Genomic DNA, 26,968 nt, shown 5'->3' with positions numbered 1-26,968 from the left:
AAGGCTCCATCACAGGATCACACATCACCATTATAGTGCTTAGTGGTGGTGTGACTCTGTAACATGAAGATGAATATGTGCTTTTAGAGCATTACAGTGTCACAGAGGCAATAAAAGGCTAAATGGAGTTTCTACTGAACTACAAAGTGATGTTCATGTTTTAGGCTCTGTATGGATGAGAATGAATCCTTCATACATTTGTCACGTTTTTATGTAAATAATAAAATCACACATGTGAAAGCAAGACTTCAGCTGGTACCAGTTAAGACAGTCACTTTAATGGCAAACTAGATAATTACATAGCAGCAGGAACATTCATAAAACATCTTAAACATCTGAATTTTTGCAAAGCAACAATGTTGTCTCATAAATATTCATGTAGATAAATAAACTCTTCTGATGGTTATACAGATAAAACATGTTCATACATAACAAAAATGTATTTGTACTTGGCCTCGTAATATCAAAACGACACAAGTGCACCATGAAGGTAAATGTGAAGCTAGAACTAAGGTAAGAAATGTACACTTTTTTCTTTCTTACCTGATTTGAATCCTTTATATGTAAATACTGCAGTATAGAACATCGAGTATCTACAATAACACATTGTATATTATGTACCCTTTATGTTCAGTTAACAATTTTTGAACTGTTTTACTCTCTTTGAGGAAAACCAGACAAAATGTACAAGAAACTAAGCTGTTGCCCTTTAAACGGCAGCCCGATGTTTCACCGTAGCTTGTAATTTATCCTCCAGCATTTCTTTGAACCACACATGATAAATGTGCCTTGTTGTTTAAAGGAATGGTTTGATATTTGGGGAAATATGCTTTGCTTTCTGGGGGAGAGTGAGATGAGAAGATTGAAACCATTGATACCACAGAAACTGGAAGCAGGGCTAGCACGGCTCTTTCCAAAGGTAACAAAATCGACCTGTTTATTTTGTACAAAAGCTTAATGGTGAAAACGATGAGTTACTGATCCTAGCCAAGAATTTATCCAGCATCTAAACCTCCCCAGAAAAAGGACAAATGTTCTTTTTACACTTTGGTTTTTGTAGAGTTTTGTTACTTTTTTAATGCTGAATTTAAGTAACCATCTTCTGGCTGCAGCTTATATTTAACAGACAGAAATGAGAGCAGTATTAATTATCTTATCTAACTCTCTGACAGAAAGTGAATAAGTGTATTTCCCAAAATCTTGTACTTTTGCTTTACAATAGCAGCATGCTATTAACACTTACATTCTGAATAAAACAGGCTTTCATTAATGTGTCCTCTCCCCCCTGCTAAGCACAACAGTATTTACCAATATGTGAAGACTAAGAGAGACTGAGAGTGTAAAGCTTCAATATGCACATTCAATTCGGCAACATTCAAAACCAGCCTGTGTGTGTTTATTGTTTTCTCTGCTGTGTTTGAAAGCTCCCTTCAGCGCAAAAGCGGTGCCTTCCTGCAGCTGGTTCTTCCATTGTCTCCTATGAGTTCTGCTCTGCTTTGATTCTCCTGTCATTACTTGTTAATAAAGGTAGAAAATAACAGTCCTGGCCTCGGCCATCTCATTGATGACAAGCCCCATTCTTCAGGGCGTCTGCCTGCGGGCTCGTGGTTTGGCTACAGCGGTCACCACACTTCAGCACACTGCACTTCATCCTTTCATCTTACACAGCGTTGATCAATGCGACATCAGAGGACAAACCACCTCATCTGCTGCTTGTCCATGTGTGAGTGTTTCTTCCCCCTTCCTCTTGGCATGTAATTGGTTATGCCTAGAGGCAAAAAGTCTTGTAATCAGTATGAGTTCTTGTCAATTTTCAGGAGACTGTGTGGTCAAGGGAAGAACAATTCTAGATCGATCATCATTCTGAGTTACAGATATGATACAAGCAGTTATAATTACAGCTTTGAATAAATGTTGGTAAGTGCTATCTAAGAAATGGCACATGTTAGGAGTAGCTATGTATATCAGCCCAGTATGAACACTGGGGAGCTTCTAAAATATCATGTAAAAGGCCGAATGTGTGAGAGGGAGCGAGCTTCAAACCCACAACACAGCTGAGATTCACTACCGACTGTAAATCCAAGCCTATATCTAAGATTGGCAGTGACCAATAATGCAGTAAAGTGATCTACTTGGATTCTTCATCATTATCACATCACTCCTCTCCAACAGGTGTTTTCTGACAAGCTAAAAAGTGGCATTCGCCAATACTTTTCAAAACATCTGGAATATGGTTTCTTACAACAAACTGTCGTGACGCACACACACATCTCTGCAGTGAGTATTAAGCAACAATCATTTGCAGAATGTGATAATTAAACTTCTAAATAAAACATAGTAAAACAATCCTCCAAAAGTACTTAATAGCTTTGTAAATTTTAAATATTTATTCACTCTTTAAGTGTAAAAATGTTGAAAGCCACAGCTCTCTCAGAATGCTAATTTAAGGTTAAAGCTGCAAAAGATTTAACAGTCTTAAAGTCTTTAGATAATTTGTTTCATGTACCAGTGAATGACAAAACTCTCAGAGTGTGACTAATGCTATTGTAGCTTTCCTTCAGCAAAGCCCCAAGCTTTCAGTTATCTCGTACTCTTCATTTAGAGTTTGATTTGTTCATATTGTTTCGTCTTAAGTGGCACGATGTCTTTGAAACAATACATCAGAGGAAAGACACCAAGGCGAGTCAGTGCCGAATGTTTATGGATAAATCACAAAGATCTGCATAAGAGATTTCTTTAAGGATTAATTCGAGAAAGGCTGGCGAAGCATTTAAAGCCAGCCATATAAGCTTTAACCTTTTCACATGGTCTTAGTTTTCTATGTAGTCTTTTCATTCACGTACCCACTCGCCATCTGCCGTGGGTCACAGCAAAAAAACAGAACAAGTGACCTACTCGTCCAAAAACAACACTTCAAACTTGAGAAGATACTCAAGAAAGTTTCTTTTTTATAGTATATGTGCTGAAACTAGGGCGCAGTCCAGGGTGCCATCCGTTTAAAATACATCTACAGTATATGTAAATATCTGTGTCATCCCTCTGCCCCAAATAAATTGGAATAAGCAGGATGTCTCTGTGGGTTCATGAGGTACAACTTGTTCTTTTGATTTGAGTTGCCCTTGTCAAGAAATAAATATCTCTACCAGACACGACACTTCAGCTCAGGGTTCATTGAACTGCCTTTTTGGCACTGGAAAGCCTCTGAGAACGCTTCGAAATTCTGGAGAGATCCAAGCACCCTAAAGACAAAAGAAAAATAAAACATAATCAGGGTGATAAAAGTTAAGTATGCAATGAACTGCTAAGTGTGTGTCCAGCTTCCAAGTCCTCACATTTTCATCAGCAAATGGAGCCGCACTGGTTCCAATATTGAATGAGCAGTGCTATGGATGAACAAACTTCTTTTTAAAACTTTTTTTCCAGTGGGAGTATCAGGCTTAAATTCACAGTGTATCGAATAACGCTGCAAAAATCGGGGGAATATTCAAGGCAGGAACTTTCCATGGGAATTAACAGGAATTTATGGGAATTTACAGGACATGAAAATATAGGGGTTAATTGCTCAGGATGTGTTCACCGTGTCATATGCAGATATGGAGACCATATCATAAATACACATACAAACCATTCTAATAGAAATAAAAAGAAAACAATTTAGTTGAGTTGAACTGAAAAAATACTCCCTGTAAAAAGCACTGATGCAATGCCATGTACAGACAAATGGCAGTTAGATTAACCCTCTGAAGACGAAGCCCTTTGCTCATGAGCAAATTGTTCTTTAAGGACAAAAACCCATTAAATTATCAAATCTATACAATGTGAAGTGCTATGATGTGAGTTAGTGAGCAAGCAAGTCAACTAATGGTAAATGTTAAAAAGCTTTAAAGAGAATAACTAATTTACTAACTAAAGAAATGTTTGATAATAAATAATCAATAAAAGATTAACCCTTCAATTAGCATGCTCAATCAAGCTACAACTATCAGAAGATGTTAACATTAACAAGTTATAAACGTGCTTTGCTTTTGGCTACTATCTGCCGGTTAACTGAAATGTCATAAAAAAATAAATAAATAAATTCACTCCAGTCGTATAATCAAAACCTAGATATCATGCAGTCCTTTGGCTCAGACAGTGCAGTGGTGTTGGCAGCAGTGTGGGCTGGAGAATGCACAGCGCATGCAGATGGTTGTTATTTTACAGAATCCCTATTTAATGGGATGCTGACAAATGATCTGTACATGTGATGGAAGAGTGCCCAGCTGAATGCAGTGCATGCTCATAATTCAGTTAAATGGGCATGCCTTAACCAAAGTGGGATTGAAACTCTGTCATTGTTTCACGTTTGTTGCATGCAGCAGGGGTGCAGGTGTCACCCCTACTTTCACTGACGCTGTTTTCTGATAGCCTTGCACCTACGTGGTGTGTGCACTATCACTCCACTTCATGCTTTTAACCTAAACATGTCATAACACCTTTTTAATGAGCTTAATAAGTTCACTATTAAAAAGTAGCATTTTTATATTAAAACTGTGCAAAATCTTCAATATTCCCAAGCTTGACTTCCCTTGGAAAAATTCCAAAAATTTACTGATCCTTTGCAACCACTTAAGCTTTTTTGCTTAAAACAGCAACATTATGTGTGGGTTCATCAACAAGAGCGACTCTTGTCACTGTAATCTGTCATTAGTATCAAAATATTAATTATTAACCCTTTAAGTTATATCAAATATTAACAAAGTCTTAAATGTGTTAAGAACTCAAAAAACTGTAACACACCTATCATTACAGACCTTATTTTGAAATTGAAACACCTCCTTAAAGCTGGGCATGTTTCTTTTCCACAGATTCTCACTCTTCAGTGAATCAATTTAGCAGCAATCCAAGCACAATTTTGCAAAGTGTCTGTTTTTATTAATGGATGTGGAATATTCTATTCTACTTAATTTTTATTTGATGTGGAGATTTAATCATTTTCACAGCATATTTCAATGAAAAATGCACAAGCAGAAATATATAATATATATATTATTTACAAATTGATGTATTCATCAATAGAGTAGTAGTTTAATCACTGAATAAATCAATCACTCTAAGTATTAAAGTGTTCATATTGGTTCTGATGTATGTATCTGAGCATACTAAAGCTCCTTACCTGTATTCTAGGGGACTGTGTGAGTCAGTCTTAATGGACTGGCTGGCATACTCGGGCCGATAAGCACCACACCACACCTAGAAAAATGAGTAGAGAGTAGCGCAGTTTTAAAAGCAGTTAACAGGCGTGAAAGGCGTCTCTGCAGACTGATAAATAAATGTTACCCACTACAAAATTATCATTTCACCAAGAATACAACTTCTCTTTGGACTGTATATTTACAGCAATTTGCATCTAATAATAATAATGATGCTTTACATTCCCTGGCACCAAGATGCTCTTTACTTTGGCAGGTCTTCCTGTTCCCTCTGTGTGGCTGAACACTGACTTGTTCTGGGATTGCTTCAGCATGTCACCCCCTGAGCCTCTCCCTTTGTCCCAGTGTTTACTTCTCAGCACCAAACACCCACTGAACGATGCACCTCCTGAGCTTTGACACTATCGTTTGCCGTCTGACTGTTCATATAATACATTCAGAAATAACATGTTCCCTCATTATTCTTACTTACTTGGGCAAAGTTAAGAAAGAAGAGTTGCTTGTGATCCATGTCTAGACCAGGTAGATGAGGCTCTTCACCCTCCATTTCCACCCACTTTAGATAAGCCTGTAAACACACAAACACACACTTAAAAAACAGATTTCAGATGCACCAAAAGTTGCTCATTGCTATCATTGCTTCTGAAATAGTAACATGTGGTTTCGAACCTTATATGCTTGACGAACCCCTCCATTGTCTGCAATGTTCTCCCCCAAAGTGCTGATCCCACTGACCTGCAGTCACGCAGACAAAGCCATGAACACACACCAACATGAAAACACTCATTCTGGTAGTCACTTAATATGTGGTTTACATTGTCAGGGATTAGAGCCAAGACAAAATATCTAATTTCATACATGCCACTGGGTGCTTACGTTTTGTCCACCTGCTAGCTTCCAGTTGAAGTTGCCATATTGTTGCACCATGCACTGTGACTGCTCTTTAAAATGCTCAGCAGAGTAATTACTCCACCAGTTTAGCATATTACCATCCTTGTCAAAATTACGCCCTGCGGGGAAACATAGTACATTAAGTAAAGTACTGTTTGTCAAACATGATGCATGCATATGTAAAGAGCAGTAATCTGTCATGGTTAATCGTTCGTAACAGTAAACTTAAAATACATTGTCATTATAAAATGATGAGCTGCTCTTTTCAGTTCAAACTGCCCAAAATATCCGCGATGAATCACTTGTGTCTCACCATTGTCATCAAATCCATGTGTGATCTCATGTCCAATAACCATTCCTATTCCACCAAAGTTGAGGGCCTGGTGCTGATGTTTACTGAAGAAAGGCGGCTGCAGGATTCCTGCTGGAAACACTGAACAGACAAAAACAACAGCAGCGTAAACATAACAAATACTGGCAACGCTAAACAGGATTACAAAGAGGAGGAGGAATGACTGTGTCACCTTAAAAGACATCTTGCATTTGTCATAGAGGCTCCCTGTGGCCTTGTTGATTCTTGTGAAGCTCTTACCTATCTGGTTTCTGTTAGGTGAGTAGAATGCATTCACCACAGCTGCGCCGATGATCCACCTGAGGAGTGATTGAAAAAGGGTTTATATTTGCACTGAACTGCATTTTCAGATGAAGAGCAGGACATGTTTCTATGCTGTTTGAAGATTACTAGAAGAAGACACAGAGCATCTTTCTCGTTATTGTAAATTTGCAATGACGCTCAATGCACCGTGTCAATTTGAGAAAATCTCTTTTGTCACGCTTTGGCTGAGCACAACCCTGTTTACAATTTTGTTATATTTGAGAAATCAACCTCATTTAAAAACAGGGTTTTTGTTGATGCTGTTCTGTGTCAAGCCTTTAAAGTGAGAGCACTGAGAAAATACAGTGACTGTCTGAACACAGGACCTTGTGTTTTACTAATAGGAACAGATTATACTGTGAGATATGTCCACAGCTTACATGTCCGGGTCCACTGGCTCTCTGAGCTTTTTTAGACTCTTGTGCGCTTCGGACTTGAGGTTCTCGAGGATGTTCTCGAAGTAGTGTTCGACACTAAAATTAAGCTGGAAAGAGAAATAGGACATATCTGAGATCAGTGACCAGTGCATCAGTCAGTTCTTTGCAGAAATAGACTCAGTCCTTACTCACATGAGCGTACTCCTGGTCAAGCTTCTTGTTGCTTTCCTGTAGAATATGATCTGGATAGCCAATATGCTCCTTGATCGCCATGGCCTACGTAAGACACAGAACAATCAGCATGACAATTCCTGATATCTAGAGAGGACACACACTTATTCTCTGAGTTTTTACCTAACTTACAATATCTGACCAATCTGTGCCATATGTGTATTCAGGCTTTAACAAAATTGGGGGTATTGAACAGTTTGCAAAGGTTAATTGTGGTTTAAGTTTCACTGTGATATGTTTGGAAGAGTTTGATCTATAAAGTTGAGAAGATATACAGAATAAATCACATTGTCACAATCATTTCATGAGAAGAGGTAAAGAACATTTAATTCCAACTTTATGGGCAACAGCGTATATATATACAGTGGGGCAAAAAAGTATTTAGTCAGCCACCAGTTGTGCAAGTTCTCCCAATTAAAAAGATGAGAGAGGCCTGTAATTTTCATCATAGGTACACTTCAACTATGAGAGACAGAATGGGGGGAAAGAATCCAGGAAATCACATTGTAGGATTTTTAATGAATTAATTGGTAAATTCCTTGGTAAAATAAGTATTTGGTCACCTACAAACAAGCAATATTTCTGGCTCTCACAGACCTGTCACTTCTTCTTTAAGAGGCTCCTCTGTCCTCCACTCGTTAACCTGTATTAATGGCACCTGTTTGAACTCGTTATCAGTATAAAAGACACCTGTCCACAACCTCAAACAGTCACACTCCAAACTCCACTATGGCCAAGACCAAAGAGCTGTCAAAGGACACCAGAAACAAAATTGTAGACCTGCACCAGGCTGGGAAGACTGAATCTGCAATAGGTAAACAGCTTGGTGTGAAGAAATCAACTGTGGGAGCAATTATTAGAAAATGGAAGACATACAAGACCACTGATAATCTCCCTCGATCTGGGGGGACCTAGTGAATGACCTGCAGAGAGCTGGGACCAAAGTAACAAAGGCTACCATCAGTAACACACTACGCCGCCAGGGACTCAAATCCTGCAGTTCCAGACATGTCCCCCTGCTTAAGCCAGTACATGTCCAGGCCCGTCTGAAGTTTGCTAGAGAGCATTTGGATGATCCAGAAGAGGATTGGGAGAATGTCATATGGTCAGATGAAACCAAAATAGAATTTTTTGGTAAAAACTCAACTTGTCGTGTTTGGAGGAGAAAGAATGCTGAGTTGCATCCAAAGAACACCATACCTACTGTGAAGCATGGGGGTGGAAACATCATGCTTTGGGGCTGTTTTTCTGCAAAGGGACCAGGACGACTGATCCGTGTAAAGGAACGAATGAATGGGGCCATGTATCGTGACATTTTGAGTGAAAACCTCCTTCCATCAGCAAGGGCATTGAAGATGAAATGTGGCTGGGTCTTTCAGCATGACAATGATCCCAAACACACTGCCCGGACAACGAAGGAGTGGCTTCGTAAGAAGCATTTCAAGGTCCTGGAGTGGCCTAGCCAGTCTCCAGATCTCAACCCCATAGAAAATCTTTGGAGGGAGTTGAAAGTCCGTGTTGCCCAGCGACAGCCCCCAAACATCACTGCTCTAGAGGAGATCTGCATGGAGGAATGGGCCAAAATACCAGCAACAGTGTGTGAAAACCTTGTGAAGACTTACAGAAATAGTTTGACCTCTGTCATTGCCAACAAAGGGTATATAACAAAGTATTGAGATGAACTTTTGTTATTGACCACATACTTATTTTCCACCATAATTTGCAAATAAATTCTTTAAAAATCAGACTGTGATTTTCTGGAGCCTTCATTAAGAACTCAATGCGGCTGTGGGAAACAACTCTGGAGGCCAACTCCAAGCCAATAGCACAAGTTACCATCAAATGCAGCATATACCAGGGTGATGTACTATCCCCGTTGCTGTTCTAGGCTTGAACCCCCTCAGCCAGATCAGGCAAGAGTGGCTACAGATACCAGTCCAAAGCTGAGTAGCCATCAGTCACCCACTCTACATGGATGGCATCAAGCTGTATTCCAGGAATGAACAAGAGAGACATTGACTCACTGATCCACATCACCAGGATCTACAGCAACGACATCGGAATGTCACTCAGGCTAAATAAGTGTGGTCGGATGGTATCGAAGAGAGGGAAGATGACAGACATTGTGTTGATTGACAAATAACACAAAGAAGGCAGTGGTGATAGATGTGGCAAACCCAAGCGACAGCAACATCAGGAATAAGGAACATGAGAAGCTCGAAAAGTACCAAGGGCTGAAGGAGGAGTCTGAAAAGATGTGGGGAGTAAAGTCAGCAGTGGTGATTGGAGGACTGAGGGCTGTGACCCACAAACTGGGAGAGTGGCTCCAACATCTTTGGTCTCTGCCCAGAAGAGCGCAGTCACAGGAACATCTAAGATACTGCGCAGAACCCTCAAACTCCCAGGCCTCTGTTAAGCCGTGTTTCCACCGACTCGACTTGACACGATTCGGTACGGTACGGTACGGTACGGTACGGTTGTGTTTCCATTACACCAGGTACCACCTCAAACGTGGGCGGGGTCGTCATAGCAAGGCGGGGCGAAACTCCGGTGGCGTCATTTGTATGCGACACAATACACCACACCGCACCACACCACACAACAGAAAACATGGAGGAAATGGAGGCGATGGTGTTTACATTTACGTTTACTCGTTGAGTGATAAAAACGTTGTTGCAAGTGTTTTAAAAATGGCGGGTTTGATTCTTGTGAACGAGTCGCTCTCATGACTCATCCAGTGACGCGATTCCCTGGCCAATCCGTGGCCTGCAGTATGTTGACGTCGCCTTCACAGCTCGACTCAGCTTGCTTGGAACCCCGGCCGAGGAGGTACTAAAATAGTACCTGGTACCTGGTACTAGGGCCGGTGGAAACACTACCTAAAGCATACCGAGTTGAGTCGAGTAGGTGTAAGTCGAGACGGTGAAAACGTGGCATTTGAGGTCCCAAGCTTGAGGAAAACACACCACCATCCCCAAGGGGGGCGGTGAGAAGGGGATTTTTTAAATGTATGTTTGTATTTTTCGTTTCTTATACATATCTGTCCTGTAACGGATCTTCCAGCCAAAGAATTTAAAAGTGTGATGACTGTTCAACCACAGTAATAATAAGCATCTTGACTCTTGAATCTTTACCTTCTCTCTTGCCTTATCCTTCGAGGGAGAGTCCATCCAGCTTAACTCCTCCAGTGTTTCCACATACGCTTTCTGGATTTTACTGATGAGGTCACTGACCTGTGAACAGTGTAATGGAGACCCAATAACACATGCTACATTTTCCTCATGTCCAACTGTCACAAAAGTGTTCATAATTAATATGGAAGGAAAATTATCATTTTTACACACATAATGAACATGATCCATGAATTTCTGGTCACGATGCAGCATGCGATAAGCTTGCATTCATCGTTTGACGTAAGCTATTATTGTTGTAGAAACTGATTTCCACGCTCTAAGGGTGTTCATGTCACTGTTCAGGGGGGTTTATGGAACAAAACAGTTTACCATTTGTTTGCTTTCTCCAGCGAAGGTCTCACGCACATACAGAGCTCCAACTGCGTTCTCCATGCTGCTCTGGACATAACGGACACATTCTCGCCACCAAGCGTCCTCCACAGTAGTCCCATAGAGAGTCTGACCATACATGCAGACAAAGATAAACACTGTTTTAGTTTATGAACAAGCTCATGTTATTATGTGCTGTTGTGTTATGTCATGCACATCATACCTTCCTGTAACGGGCTCTGGCATCCTTGAAACGACGGCTCAGGCTATTAACCCTGTCGATGATGAGCTGCCAGGTGAGGTAGTTCTGCATAGTTCTGCAAACATGAATATTTGTTGAAATGTTTTGCTGAATAGTAGCTATTCTGTAATAATTTGATTATGATGGAGTCCTGTTTGTGCACTCTTGGACTGACCTGACACTGTGTCTGGAGAGAACGTCATTCATCTTCTCAAGGTAGGGAGAGCTGTACACCACCACTTCCTCCTCTAACTGCACCTGAATGGACACACTGGACAGCACACCCTGAATAAACTGGGTCCAGTTAAAACCCTGGAAAACAAAAGGAGGCAGATATTTTAACATGTTAAGTTTTGCTGAATATGGTTAAAATACCATATGGTTTAACATGATTTTACATGGAAGTTTCAAGATTGAAGTTCATAGTAATAACACCGTAGTCGGTGTAGAATACAATGGGTGAGGATCCCTTTCTGTATATTTGTGCAATGGACCTCACTTTTAAATCAAATTAAAGAGAAGCCAAGTCCTCTTACCTTTAAGGTAAAGCTAAACATTGGCTCCTAAAGAGTCAAACAACCACTGTCTTTTTTATGTGCATTTTTGGGGGGTGTCTGTTTTGTATCTTGTCAGCTTCCTAAAAATATAACCATTGTGTATATAATTATGTTTTTTTCTTATTTTCTAATATTTTAACATTTCTATCTCTGGTGCGATAAAGGGCGGGGAAATGCGAAAACACCAAGAATAAACAATGGTCACAAAATCTGATATGTTGTTTTTTATAAATATATTCAAACAGAAACAATTTAGTGTTTGTTTCAGCAACACTATGTTATGTCTCGTCGTGTTTGTTAAGTTGTCTGTGTTCACTTGTGTTTAGTCTCGTCTCACTTCCTGTTTTATTTTGAAATCTAAACTCTCCTCTCATTTCAGGCTGCTGACTTCCTGCCCTTGTGTCTTTCCTGCATTTGTGCTTGTCCACCCTGCCCTGATTGTTTCCACCTGTTCCCCATTACCTCGTGTATATATTGTCTGCGTCTCCCTGTGTCCCGTGCCAGATCGTCTTGTCCTGTCATGCGCTCAAGTTGCCAACTATCTTGTCAAGCCCTTGAAGTTCATTGTATATTGCTACGTATTTTGTCATTATCTAAGTCTGTAAGTATTGTTTGCCTGCCAGTCCTCAGTAAAGTGTTCATCTGTCTGAGAGTGTCCAGTGTCATGCTTTTGGGTCCTTCCTGGTCTAGTGCCTAATCCTAATACACTATTACACAATGAGCTTCCAGGTACAGTAAGCCCTCTAAGGTGCACCTTAGGTTACCATCTGTAAGAGGTAAACAGTAGCCGAATACACAAGGTGTCATTATGTACTAAAACAACAGACAAAGCTGAGGCAGAGAAAACACTTCACACTGTGGCGACTCCTCTGTAGAGTCCATTGGAGTAAAGCAAGGCCATTTACACAGCCTATAAGAAATGTGTTCACACCTTCATCCAGTTATAAATTCACTTGAGCTAAGTCAGTGTTAACTAAAATGTAATATTAAGCAGTCGAACATACCTAGTTTGCTGTTAGCTGGAACTACATTCAAGGTTTCTGTGACACAGCCTCATGGAAGTTATTGAAGTTGTGGGAGTCAGAAACGAAGATCAACACCACTCTCACGTCAGTACATGTACAGTACAGTACATAACATGTTGATTAATGTCCATTAGAGGTGCTGATAGGTACATTTGGCTACCTTTGGGCAGAGCCAAGAGAACAGTTTCCCCAATTTCAGTTGTTGTGCTATCCTAACCAGTTAGTTTCTTCTTTCTATATTTATATATATATATAATATAAAACATATTTCTATCTTCTCATCTAACTTCATGCAAGAAACTGAATAAGCGTATTCTCAAAAATGTTGAACTATTCCTTTAATGGAGACATGCAGGCCAGTGGAAGTGGAAACATCCTCATTCACTCATTTCGTTTCTCCACTATGGGGTTCCTTCTGTGTAAAAATCATGTCAATGGTTATAATAAGTTATTTGAATGAGTGACCTGTTGCACTTTAAACACTCACATTAAAGCTGAATGTGCTCTGTAGCTCTCCAAGTGTCATCTTATTGTAGAGAACAGTGACATCTTGGCGCTCCTCTGCTGGTGATGTGGCCTGTCCAGCAACAGGAAGAAAAAAAGGTTTCTATAAACTGATGCTTGGTTACATATTCACATTGTGCTCTCCTTTCATCAGCGAAGTCTCATTTGTCATGCTGTTGACAGGCACAAACCTAAAAAACAGGTTAAAAGCTTGGCTGATCTCCTATGTCCACACTAGACGTAGCCTGGTTCTCTCATTTACTGGAGGCAGAGAGGAGCTACTCATTTTTCATCTTGTCATTATTAATCTTCCTTAGCCCTCCTTCCACAATTCCATTTCCTGTTGTGGCTGGCACTCACGTTGGCGATGTCCGTCTCCAGCTCCAGCACTTGCATCATTTCCTCCCACACACGGTCGTCATCCTGAGTCAAGTTCCTGTCCTCTCGGGTGATCTTTGCAATAGAAACCATGAAATGGAGGTAGGCCTCTCGAACCTGTGGTACCATCACAAACTTTAAATCTTCTTTCCACAACAAAAGTAAAGTTGTGTCAGAACAATGGAAGTGAATGGAGTTATCCAACCCATTCACCTCCATTGTTCTGTGTTGGAGGCAGATGATGCAGAGGGATACATCGCTTTGACAGACACAAACTAAATGATGTGCATGATCAGATACCATGAGATTTAAGTCAGAAAAGATATTATTAAGTGTGTGATTTTGGTGAACTGAACCTTTTTGTAGTTTCCATCGTTGAAGTAATAATCTCTTGAAGGCATTCCAAGTCCCGGCTGGTCAATCTGACCAGAATACAACAATAGTTACTGAGCATCTCTGTATTTCCATAATCTCTTTACAGTATTCAGATTTTGGTGCTTTTAACAGTATAAGTACAGATATGGCTGGAGATACTCTACATTTTTGTATTATCAGTGAATCCAATGAAAAACCTCCAAACAAAAATTAACTAATTTAAATTACCGGTGGTTTTTCCCATAGTACTCTTGCCTGCAGAAGGGAGAGACAGAACGACGTCCTCTCCAGAACTACAAAGAACTTTACGCCACGTTCTTCTTTTTCAATAAGTCGGCTCTCACTGCTCCAGTGCGCCCGGAACACGCCAGAGACACGTTTCACGGACTCCTCGCCGCCATCCCACGCCGGACCAAGGCGCGCCAGGACTACACACTGATCGCACACAGAGCGATCTCAAGTAAGAGGTTTACGTCTGGGCAGAGATAGTTAATATTGATGGTGTGGTTTACTGTATTCTTGCTGCTAAAACTGAAGCTATAAACTAAGAGTTGCCGGACCGCCGTGTCCTGTTTTGTTTTCAAAGATTTGTGCTGTTTGTTTTTATTTCCTTAAGTTTCTGTTTGTTACAGTTAATGATATTCATGCCAAGCGTGTTTTTCTGTTAGCTGTACTTTTCTTGTCTTGCATAACCCTGCAAGGAATTAGTTAGTAACCAACACGTGGAGAGCCTGTAACGCTGTTTTATCGATTAAAGGACCAGTGCCGCTGTGAACTAGAGTTATCAACCGAGTGATAAAACAGCTGGTTATCGTGAACACCACAACGATTAAAACCATCGCTTCTGTACTCTCCCCTTTATTTCTTGTACTAACAACCCTCTTACACTACATACATATAGCCCACAGGCACAGTCTGTCCTGTACCCCAGTGTTTCAGGCCTGTAATCGCAGTTACTGTACACACGCGCTAGTGTTCAGACTACTAATTACAGCCTTGTGGTGCACTAGACCCCTCTCTTCAAACTCTCGCGGCTCATCCGCCATCTTAAGAGTCGGACGTGACGTAATCACCTCCGTGACTACGTCACCACGCGACTCCAACCCTCTCACACACACACACACACACACACACACACACACACACACACACACACACATAGAGGAGTCAATCAAAGCACATCAAATCTATGTTAATCCACAGCTGAAAATAGTCCCCAACAAGTACACGTCTTACTCATGTTGAGGGATGTTTACTAAATACTAGAAAACCACCACTACCAGTAGCCTTTTATAAAAATGAAACTATGTATTTTTGTTTTTTTTGAAAGATTAAATCTCCAATAGAAACTAATGGGGCAGAGTTCCACAGACAGGGTTGGCAAGTATTAAGTATCAAGAGGTGACAAACACATTGTTATATTTGGTCAGGATTTATAATAAGAATGTAGAATAACACCAGCCTTATCCATAATGACTGTATAATGACATTATGGATGTAGTCTGTTATTTGTACTAGGCACTGATCTTACATAGATGATATGGCGCCGGGAGTCCCGGTCATCGGTCCACACATACATGTCCAGCAGAACCTTCTTGTGGAAACGAGCTGTAAGCGTTGCCAGTGTGTCCTCGAGGCTCCACGCTTCTTCTGCAATAAGAGGGACAAAAATGGCTTTTAATTCAAACACAGTTGTCCAGCTATAAAGGACTATTCAGTGTAGATGGCTGCAAAATTCACTGGTCCACTGTTCATTTAACTGGGCTCTGACTGTGTCAATCTGTGCGTGCGGTTGCAGCTATGTGTGGTTACATGATTACATTTAATTAAAGTGGCAGGAGCCAGGAGCTCGGGGAAGAGCAGAGTAGACTATTTAAAGCATCCCTCACAGTCCTGAGTGAGGACCTGCTCCTCTGCCCACTCATCACGCTCCCAAACTCCGCACCTGACTGCTCAGCTGAAGAGCTTCGCCCGGCCTCTTGATCCCGCCAACAAAGCTCGTACTCAGCAATTCACTGATGTCAAATATAGCTACACAGGCTCTATGTGAGCACATTTATTTGAGTAGTAGCATGGGTGCTTGTTTGTGTGGATGCATTGCATGTGCACATTTGTATGTTTGCACAGAGCAAACTGTAGACTTTAATCAGAGAGTGGCTCAGGGGGATTTCTACCTGTAGTGGCGTTCCAGTCATCTGACGCCACAGGCCAGTCTCCAATAATGTCAATGAGCTTCAGGAGGGGCTGGGAGTCACGCTGCTCTATGAGGCCTGCAGGTACAATACCACAACTAATAAAACATTTTAGACACTTTAGACTCTCTCTACTCATTCTGAAATACAGCATGTGACCATTGAGGCTGAAAGTCCATTTTTCTACCTAATACATCTGTGAACTAAAAGTGGGATTGTTTTGATGCCAGATTGTGCTGAAGGAGTTTCAGTCAGCATCATCCAACCTCTAACAAGCTCTGTCACTACTGATGGCTACACTAGCTAGGAGGCTCATTGTCTTTTAATGGGCAAGTGTCCGTTTTAGCAAGAACTTAAATGTACTTAAATCAATTAATCATTTTTGATTAGTTCATCCATCCATACATCGATTTAATGCCCCATGTCCAGGCTGCATATAAATGATATAATATCATGAGAAATTCTTGTTAGGTATATACTGGTAAGTACTGAAAAATGTGGTATCATAATAATCAAGTATAGGCCACAGTGTCTCTCCTAATTTTGCATCATACTTTCATACTTTAGCCAGTGAACAGGTATGAGGCATCAAAAAGTCTTAGATTTAACTTGATGAGGATCCCTGGCTGTGGAAGATCATCTGATATGATCAACAGCTCCAGGATCACAAACTGCTGTTGTGTTTAATAAAATACCCATTTTTACAGTGAGCCTTACTATCATTCATGCAGGAGCTGTAAAGGACTTTGGCCTTCTTGATGCCATCTCTGTCCTCTTCTTTCTCCATCTCAAGAACACCTGCAAACAACAAATCAAATGCAAACATTTCATCTCTGAATGAAACCCACACACTGCTCTGAACACTGCAGCCCACTGACCACTGAAGATTAAGCTGACCTTTGAGGACAATCTCCAGCTTGTCCCTCAGAATGTCAAAGACGCTGTGACGGGAGCTCGTCTCCGGGATGACATGTCGCTCCAGCCAACCCCCGCAGGCGTACTGGTAGAAATTATCACAAGGCTTCACTGACGTGTCCATGTTCTGCAAGAGCCGAGCGGCTTTAGGTTGTCACACAGAGGGGAAAGAGGGACAGAGGGACGGGATGGGGAAGATTCATACGTGGTCAGATAAAGTGTTTTTTGTAGGGATGGGGGTTGACTTTGTTTGCGAAATGAAACAGCAGGAGTGCAAAGAAAAAACAAGTTCCTCTCACCTGCAGTAACACAGTCTGCAGTTGTGCACACACTGTTGAGACTGGAGCGAAACAGCTGGCCTGGAAAAATCAGTGTCAACATTTATGAGAAAGCACATGGACAATTTGACAAATTACACCCCGACTGAGACAAGGAGGATGTTGTGTGAAATATGGAGCTAATGCCAAACTTCCAAATCCATGGTATAGTCTGTGTCAGTGTGACAGGCAATGTCTATGTCAGCAGCGACTCTGTTCTTTCACTTTTGTGTGGCTCTGCTGATCAGGCAGTAAAGGGACTTACAGTGACTATCAGAGGTGCAGGCTCCATTATGACACATGCCCACCTATCCCACAGTGTATCCTGTGTTCAGTTTACAAGCTTAACACTCACCTTCACTTGTTGAGCTCCTTGACACACTCGGCCGGTTGGATTGTTCTGAATTGGTTGGAAGATTTCAGACAACATTAGACACAGTGAGGAGAAACTCATTCTTAATTATAATAAAAACTGCAGTTGTTTTATTTGACTGGTAACATTTAAGCAAGAGAAAATACAATCAAGTCCTATCTAGGTTTGTATTTGTGTCCACAAAATACAGTTCTCTACTTAAAGATAGGCCTGTGTGTCGAATGTATATATGATACTATAGAGCAAAACCATTATTTTGGTTATTTTGGTGGGTAACATTAACCTTCAAAAATCTCTAAAAAGTTCACATCTGAAAACATTTCTAGGATCAATGCCAGCTCGCAGCCTCACATAAACAGAGTAGGGAGACACTTGTCATTACTGCTGCTGTCTGTAATATCTGGATCTTTCCACAGTGAGCCTGACAGAGCCATTACCTTTCACAACCGATGTGTAGAGGACTACCAGCCCCGCCAAGGCACAGCTGACCAACAGCAGCAGCACGGACAGACCGATTTCTGCAGCAGTCCAACGACGCTTTCCAGGTTTACTTGATTTCTCCATGATATCCATTTGGCTTTCGGATTTGCCCATATTCCTCCTGACTGCCGGCTCTGTGGGAAAGACACCGTTGGAGTGTGGGATGGTCCAGGCAGAGAGCTACCAGTGTGTGTGTTTGTGTGTGTGTGTGGGCTGTGCAGTGATCCATCGGTAAACTGTGCCAGCTGACCTGCAGTGAGTGAGCTTCAACTGCTGAACACCTACAACAACTTCACTGACAGGAGTTGTGAAACTGTTGGTCTCGTTGCATGAAAACAATTTGTCGCTCTACATGTTGTTCTTTTCTCAAGTAATGTGAAATGTTTCAGCCAGGGTTTAACTCACATAGCCTTTACATTATGCTTTTTTGAGCTTATTAAATCCACACAAATTTGGATCATTTGATTCTCACCTTTAAAAATCATGATGGTCTTGATAGCTAGTGAGCTTACATTGCATGTGAATTATTTATTTATCAATGCTGAAATGTGCATTTAGGAACTCAATACTTCGTTTGCTTTCATCTTGGGAGTTGCAGCCTCAAAACAGGAGTCTAAAGATAATTATGAAGGGTCAAGGACAGGAAATAAATAATATTATTTATACGATACAAAATGGGGTTTGGTTTTTCTGACTTTACACTAAGTTTTTCCTTTGTCATGTGAAACATTGGATACTTAAAGCTCTTCAGCACACTCAGAATCCTTTAAATGACACAGTCTGTGAAAGATAAAAATACTGTTTGCTTTAACTGCGCACATCTCATGTCCACACTATAATCAAAGCCTTTGATGAGGGGCCACCTGTAGATATTGCTTCATTTTAATGGGCCACAAGCCAAAATGGTCAGGAACCACAGACATAAGGCACACATCTTTGTGTCATGAGGACTAATCCTTGGGCTAGATGTACATAAATGTGGTACATTACCTCACTGGGAGTGTGTTAAGACCTGGCCAATACCAATACCTGACATATATTGTCTATTTTGTAAAGTTTATTTGGTGGCTGTCTTTATATATTGTGTATTGTTATACAATTTTGTTATCTAAGTTGACGATATACAGTACTGTGCAAAAGTCTTAGGCAGGTGTGAAGAAATGCTGTAAAGGAAGAATGCTTTCAAAAATATAAAATGTAATTGTTTATATTTATCGATTTACAAAATACAAGGTGAGCGACCAGAAAAAAATATAAATCAAATCAATGTTTGGTGTGACCACCCTTTGCCTTCAAAACAGCATCAGTTCTTCCAGGTACACTTGCACAAAGTCAGGTGTATGATTAACCTCTTATACCAAACGGGTGCTAATCATAATTAGTTTCATATGTAGGTTGAAACGCAGTCATTAACTGAAACAGAAACAGCTGTAGGAGGCTTAAAACTGGGTGAGGAACAACCAAACTCTGCAACCACGGTGAGGCTGTGGAAGACAGTTTCATGTCACAGGTGATACACCATGGCAAGACTGAGAACAGCAACAAGACACAAGGTAGTTATACTGCATCAGCGAGGTCTCTCCCAGGCAAAGATTTCAGAGCAGACTGGGGTTTCAAGATGTGCTGTTCAAACTCTTTTGAAGAAGCACAAAGAAACGGGGAGCGTTAAGGACCATAGATGCAGTGGTCAGCCAAGGATACTTAGTGCCACAGATGAAAAACGCATTATGCTCACTTCCCTTTGAAATGGGAAGATGTCCAGCAGCCATCCAGTGAGACCGACTGAACTATGCAAGAAAACATAGGACAGACAAATGGCAGCAGGTGCTCTGGACTGATGAGTCAAAATTTGAAATATTTGGCTGTAGCAGAAGGCAGTTTGTTCACTGAAGGGCTGGAGAGTGGTACAATAATGAGTGTCTGCAGGCAGCAGTGAAGCTGGTGGAGGTTAATTACAAGTTTGGAGCTGCATTTCTGCAGATGGGGTTGGGAATTTGGTCAGAGTTAATGGTGTCCTCAATGCTGAGAAATACAGGCAGGTACTTATCCATCATCAATACCATCAGGGACCCGTCTGATTGGCCCCAAATTTATTCTGCAGCAGCACAATGACCCCAAACATACAGCCAACGTCATTAAGAACTATGTTCACCGTGAAGAGGAACAAGGAGTCCTGGAAGTGATGGTGAGGCCCCCACAGAGCCCTGATCTCAACATCACTGAGTCTGTCTGGGATCACATGAAGAGACAGAAGGATTTGAGGCAGCCGACATCCACAGAAGATCTGTGGTTAGTTCCTCCAAGATGTTTGGAACAACCTGCTGAGTTCCTTCAAAAACTTTGTGCAAGTGTACCTGGAAGAACTGATGCTGTTCTGAAGGCAAAGGGTGGTCACACCAAATATTGATTTCATTTAGATTTTTCTTCTGTTCACTCACTTTGCATTTTGTAAATTGATAGAAAAAAAACAATTAAATCTTATATTTTTGAAAACATTCTTACTTTACAGCATTTCTTCACACCTGCCTAAAACCTTTGCACAGTACTGTGTGTGTTGAATTACCCTGTTTTTAATATTATCAGGCAGTGCTGCAAAACTACTTGATTCGATAGTCTATACTGAAATTAGAAAAAGTGCTTCCAGTTATACCAATATTTAGTTTTGTCCATATGGCCCAGCACTAATGCCACATGATATCTTGGTTGTTGAACTAATTAGTTTACTATAATAATGGTGGTGCCCCCAGGGCTCAGCTCACCTGCTTTAATAACCTGACCATATTCAATACATTTCGTTCAGTGTTTCGTTCAGAGTTCATTTAGGACATTATTTCTCACGTTATCATTGAGCTCCATCTGTTGTTAATATAGTCTAGGATAGAGAGTGTGTAGTCAGTGTGTGTATCGAATGTGACATTTATTGTGGGAACAATCTGGGGAGCAGTACATTAACCATTAAACTTACTTTCACTTGCCCCCCCCCGCCCCCTTCCACACACACACACACACACACACACACGCTCTAGGCTTCTAGCCATAAGCCTCCTTCTAGGGAGCTAATTTCTATGCACAATAATTATGTATGTGTGAACACAATATTGCAAATGAGCATTTGTTCAGGGGACAAAACGACAATCACCCATGGCTTTCAGCAGCATTGCTTTGCATCTATTCACTCCGCAGCACCTGTTTCTCCATAACCAGCCCCATTGCCCTGTCATTAGGCCTGACAGGGGACGGGCTGTAAATCAGAGGTTCACACTGCTGTGCCCCATTAGTCCTTCCTGATGAATACTCATGGGCACATATCTGGCACTACAGTGATGAAGAGCAGGCAGGGGCTTGTTAGTACCTCAGACAGCACAGAAACTGTCTCTGAGGCAAAATCCTGTTGTATTGCATTAAAGACAGACCTCGCTTTATAGCGATAATGTGCAGTCTACTGTGTCAATACAAGATTTGTTGTCAAGTAGGAAGAGTTATTTTCATCTTTAAACATCCTCAGATAGCTGTGCTGTATTTCTGTTTAATTTCTCACTGCTTTCAAGATCCAGGCAGGAGTCACTCTGTTAATCGACTATGAATAGGAACATGCATTTCTAATTCTCTTTGTAAACAACCAACTATGAGGTTGGACAGTAGGGTTAATAAATAATATCTTAACATATAGTCTTTATGTCATGATAATGAATGATGATGTTCATTTCTGTACTGTTAATTCACTAACCCTGCTGAAAGTTTTAAGTTGAAGAAGACCTGGAACAACAACTAAAGAATACAAAGAAAACATAGCTTTTGTCACTAAAAAATAAATTCCTGTTTCTTCAGCATCGTCTTTTACTGCCTTCTCACCTGATGAAGCTCTATGTCTCGTTCTTTTTTGATTTTTTGTTGTATTGCAAATTGTTCTTTTACCCGACTATTCATGTCTAGTGTCTAGCACCTTGCAACATTGTTTTAAAAAACAATAAAGTTTTCTTTATTATTATTTTTACTATTATTCTTATATTACTTTGATGCATTGTAATTCAGTTGTAAATAGACATTTGGGCTATCACTTTTTAATTGAAATTTGAAGTAACATTCAAATCTGGTATAAAATTGGTTAAATGCATTGTGTGCACTGATGCCCCTCCAGTAAATGAGGCCATTGTTTTTCTCCTTGGTAACGCAAAATAGAGAAAAATAAGTGAAAGTATTGAGGCTGAGCGGATAATCATGCCACAAAACCCCACAAAATCTGAGAAGTAATGTGAGAAAGTATTTTGGATTCGACACCACAGATGGACTAATCGTGGATAAAGGTAAAGCTGTTTGTGAAGGATAACTGCTTTATAGTGACGCTGGCTGGTCGATCCAGAGAAGCAGCACAGGGAATATGAATGAGTCAGTTCTATACAGTAGTTTGGGATCATGTTACATAGATTACAATTAACTTGAACAAACTGAATTGAGTTTAACTTGACTTTCTGAAAAAAAAAAAAACAGTCCTGTTGCATGTTGCTACCTATAAATAAGAGTGTATATATATATATATACACTACTCACAAAAAGTTAGGGATATTCGACTTTCAGGTGAAATATATGGAAAATGTAAAAAGTGAATGCTACAGTGATATTATATCATGAAAGTAGGGCATTTAAGTAGAAGCATGCAATGGTAATTTTATTCATCTTAATTTATTGAAAGAAAATCTAACAACAGTGGTGGGTATACCACAACAAAAAATTTTCAGTGTCTCAATAAATTGGGATGTGACCAAAGGACGTCCACTCCTCTCCTTTCTGTGACTCTTCCAGTCACTCTGTATCACTGTTACAACCTCCTGATGACACTCTGTGACCCTCTAAGCTCAGTGAACACCTCCGTCTGAGGACTTCCTGTTTGAAGCCTCCAGTGTTGAGGTGCTGCTGATCAATTGTTAGGTGTCGTCTTGGTCTCATGATGTCAGAATGTGAACAGCATGATGAGGAGGACTGTTTAAATACCAATTCTAACTGAACCAGGAAATGTATTGGTCGATTCATGGATCAAACCTGTTGTGAATGTTGCTGTTAAGCTTCTTGTTAGAGAACAGCAACTTGTGCAAAAAGTACTGAAACACTGAACAGTTGGACATGCGCATTCAAAAGTTTAGAGAAGGTCACATTAAGTTATCCTGGAAAGTTTAGAATGCATTTTAGGTTCATCCTGAAATTTCACCTGAAAGCCGAATATCCCTAACTTTTTGTGAGTAGTGTATATACATTTTAAAAGATATTGGTGGGAGTGGTATTTTTCCCGCCCTGAAAAGTGCTTGCAGATAGTTCTTCAGAGATCCATCAACCTGATGATTAGGATAGCCTCTGAGAGATGAACCCCAAGGCCAAAAAACAAACATCTCACTTCCTCTCTTTGCTGTGGGTGCAAGGTAACAAGGCGTTTTTGCATTTTCATCAACTAAGACAGAGCCAGCAACAAAACAAGAAGTTGCAGTCTCCTACAGTTACAGCTTTCCACAACATTTTCCAGTTAATGCTGGAGCACCACAGTGTGGAGCAGATGATGTTTCCACCCAGCTTGAGGTCTGGCCAAGAGCGTAGCATTAAAACATTGTTAAAATAATCAATACAAATAACATAAGCAGACTAAGACAACTGTCACATGCTGCAAAACAGTGTAAACAATATCCAGATAAGATTCATAAGCATGAACTTCAATAAAGATAAGTAAAGCAAAAATAATAAATTTAAAAGCAAGCACATTGTCGAAAAGTACTATTTTCCAGATCTTTTGAAATATGCTTTGGTCACCATCAGCTATCAGCTAATTTCAAGTCCCTCTGTGCATTGTTCCAGGAGTTAGAAGGCAGCATATTTAGAAGCGTTTTGCTCAACTCTGCCCTAACTGAGGGAGCCGGCTACATAGCTTTTCTGCACATATTCTGTATGTACACAGGTAAGAAGGATAGATTTACATAGAAAATACAATGCCTCTCAGTCATCAGTGAGAGCAGCATCAATACAGCTACTGATCCGGTCAGTGACACCGATGTTTCAGTGAGCTCAGCTCAAATGACTGAGAGAGAGACTTACATTTTCTAATCATGAAGGGTTCATTTACAAAAAAAGGGATATCTCAAATCTTATTTATTTGATCTTATTCTAATTATTAATCATTAGTTATGTTTTTGTGCATTGCAGGGAACATCAACCCAGCTGGTGTTGGTTGATTAATGTTTGTGTTTGGTGTTTGCCTATTTTTGCAAATGTTCCGAGCACCTTTGTCATGAGACAAGTAAGTAAGCATATTATGCATAAAACAAAGTGTTAACATGGTGTAATCTAAAAAGGCAAGTGGTTCAGTGTGTCAAAAATAAAACCCTGTCTCTGAAAGTGAAACTAATCTGCACTAAATGTTTTAAGGTCCCCTTGTTTTAAGCACATTATGATTACATGTGGCTGTGTTCAGTGACTGGTACTATTTTTCTCTAAAATTAGCAGTCCAAACAAAACAAGGATTAACTCGCAGGTCAGACTGCCAACAATCTGCACACTTTCTGCTGCTGCTGCTGAAAATGTAGCTGAAGTCTATAATAACAACAGCAGCATTCATTTTCCACATGTCCAATGTCCAAGCTGCTCAAAATGTCCTCATGCAGGGTGTACGGTTTTACAAATGTGTCCCGGGACTGAGTGATACCTAAAGGCTGCAGTTTCAGGTGGCTAACTTTAACCACTCTCACTTTGGTACTTCTCTGACAACAAACAGGAATCTAGTCTTAATGATCCAGAGGCTTACCTTTGTGTGCGGATGGTAGAAGGTCCCTGAGCCGTTCCCCCACAGTGGGCTAATATCTCAAACACCCCTGCTGAGCATCCACTCAGAGCTGGTGTGTAGAGAAATGAGTCTGTGCTGCGGGTTGAAGAAAACGTTATCCAGTTCAGTGTGCTGCTCAGGGAATGAGTGAGGCAGCAGAGAGAGAGAGAGAGAGAGAAAGAGAGAGAGAGTGAGAGCAAGAGATGGAGGGAGGGAGAAGAGGCAGATGGGAGGTGATAGTACTGGATTGTTTTCGATTACAGTCCTGGAAAAAAATATTAGGGGTGTGTGTTATGAGGGGTTGGGTGGGTTATGATATGTGTTTTTGTTTGTGTGTGTGCATCTGTGCGTGTGTATGTGTGTGTGTGTGCGTGTGTATGTGTGTGTGTATCTGACAGGTCAACAGGATGCGTTACAGTGAGCATCAATTTCTTTTTCTCACTGTGGAGTGTCCCCAGCTGCTGAGCGGAAAGGGCAGAAAAATCTGGAAAGCCTGCAGAGAGATAAGACAAACATGTTATTAAAGCCCTCTGCAGACAGATAATCTAGTAAGACAGAGTTCCTTAACCCCTTTTAGCTGTTTGTATCATCCCTGCAGCCATAAACGTGTGGATTTATGCCCTCCTGTTATCATCAAAACAAACAGCACTCATTGCCTCATCGTGTCCAGGAAGACTGGTCTTCAGGGAGATCTCAGATGCCCACGGTGTGCCTGCTGTGCCTGGCCTGGTGTCAGATTGAAATGGCGTGGCGCTGAGGCTCATTATCAGCCTGATTAACCACGCTAATTAACTGATAATAAAGAAAAAAGTGGGGGCCACAGTGTGTTTGGCTAATGCTTGAAGATACCCAGTAGCTCAGGTGCAGCTGCTGACCCCGACAAGATGAGAGTAAACAAAATCAGTGCATCAAACCCCAAATAGATCACAGAGCATTTAAGACGCACTAATACGTTAAAGATCATCTCACACGCAGCATCATTTAAATTTACTGAAGAGGGATCTCGCAGAAATGTTTAGAGGAGAAGAAGCTCGCAGTCATTTAACAACAACATGGCTGGTGGAGTGCAACCCAGTGGGGAGTCGAGGTTTGCAACTGAGTTAATCATTAATTCATATTTAGCAGAGAGGATGTTTCCTCTCGTATAGTCAGTGTGAAGTATTTTGCATAATATCCTGAATCTTGAATTTGACGCCAAGGGTCACAGACACTGAGAGGTTAATTACACCTCTTTAAGGTTTATAATTGGAGTAAATATTCAGGTGGATGGGTGAACAATGCACTTCTTTCTTATATCTTATACCTACAACATAATGAATACATCATGCAAAAAATATGCATTTGATAATTTGAGACAAGCTCTGTTTAGCCTGAAAAAAACATTGTGGTTTAATAATCATGCAGCTAACAATGAATCTAGATAATCCACAAAAGCTCTACCACCATAGGTTCTAAATAAAGTGAGTATCATATTTCTGAAACTTCCTGATTTTGATTTATTCATCTTCATATTGGGCACATGAGCACTGTCTACAGTGACTGGTTAAGATCTCCATGTTACTGCTGCAAGGAAGTACGGAGATGCACCTCTTCCTCACAGAAATCAGAAATGGCCAAGAGAGAGAGAACATGTAATCAGGCATAAAAGTGTTTCTTCCTTCTGACGCTCTGAACTATGAAGTCATCCTGCAAGCATGGCGGAAGGTGCACAGCAAACAGGAGACTCATACATCAGTCCATGTGACTGTTGCAAAGAGCCATGAAATTCAATTAAAAAGTAAAATTCATGCTTCTGAATATCCAAAAAGAAAGCTGCTTTATCTCAGTCCCTGCTTGCAGAGGAGCATCTGTTCTGACTAATGTACTTCTACTAATTTGAGCTTTCATTCAAACTAAATGAACATCAGTGCTTTTAAAGGCTTGGTTGCTTTTGGTGGAGTGTTTTCTTTCTTTCCATCTTTCC

At 40.7% G+C, this 26,968-nt stretch overlaps 1 protein-coding gene across 1 annotated transcript; it reads right to left on the bottom strand.

Annotated features, from left to right (window-relative positions):
• Positions 1-258: 258 nt before the first annotated feature.
• mmel1 (membrane metallo-endopeptidase-like 1) lies at positions 259-25,230 on the bottom strand. Its single transcript, XM_070837014.1, has 24 exons — positions 24,988-25,230; positions 18,164-18,340; positions 17,709-17,753; positions 17,336-17,395; positions 17,019-17,180; positions 16,839-16,919; positions 16,104-16,199; positions 15,461-15,579; positions 13,911-13,976; positions 13,537-13,671; positions 13,160-13,249; positions 11,266-11,402; positions 11,073-11,166; positions 10,850-10,978; positions 10,481-10,579; positions 7,308-7,391; positions 7,119-7,222; positions 6,676-6,734; positions 6,397-6,516; positions 6,069-6,202; positions 5,862-5,927; positions 5,665-5,760; positions 5,156-5,232; positions 259-3,239 (listed from the first exon to the last, which is right to left on the bottom strand). Exons 2-24 carry the CDS (start codon positions 18,318-18,320, stop codon positions 3,140-3,142), a joined length of 2,310 nt encoding a protein of 769 aa, XP_070693115.1. The 5' UTR covers positions 18,321-18,340; positions 24,988-25,230; the 3' UTR covers positions 259-3,139.
• Positions 25,231-26,968: the final 1,738 nt, after the last annotated feature.

The sequence above is a fragment of the Pempheris klunzingeri genome, chromosome 2 (assembly GCF_042242105.1).
Source record: "Pempheris klunzingeri isolate RE-2024b chromosome 2, fPemKlu1.hap1, whole genome shotgun sequence".
Classification (NCBI taxonomy): Eukaryota; Metazoa; Chordata; class Actinopteri; order Acropomatiformes; family Pempheridae; genus Pempheris; species Pempheris klunzingeri.
This window is presented reverse-complemented; position numbering and strand designations above follow the sequence as displayed.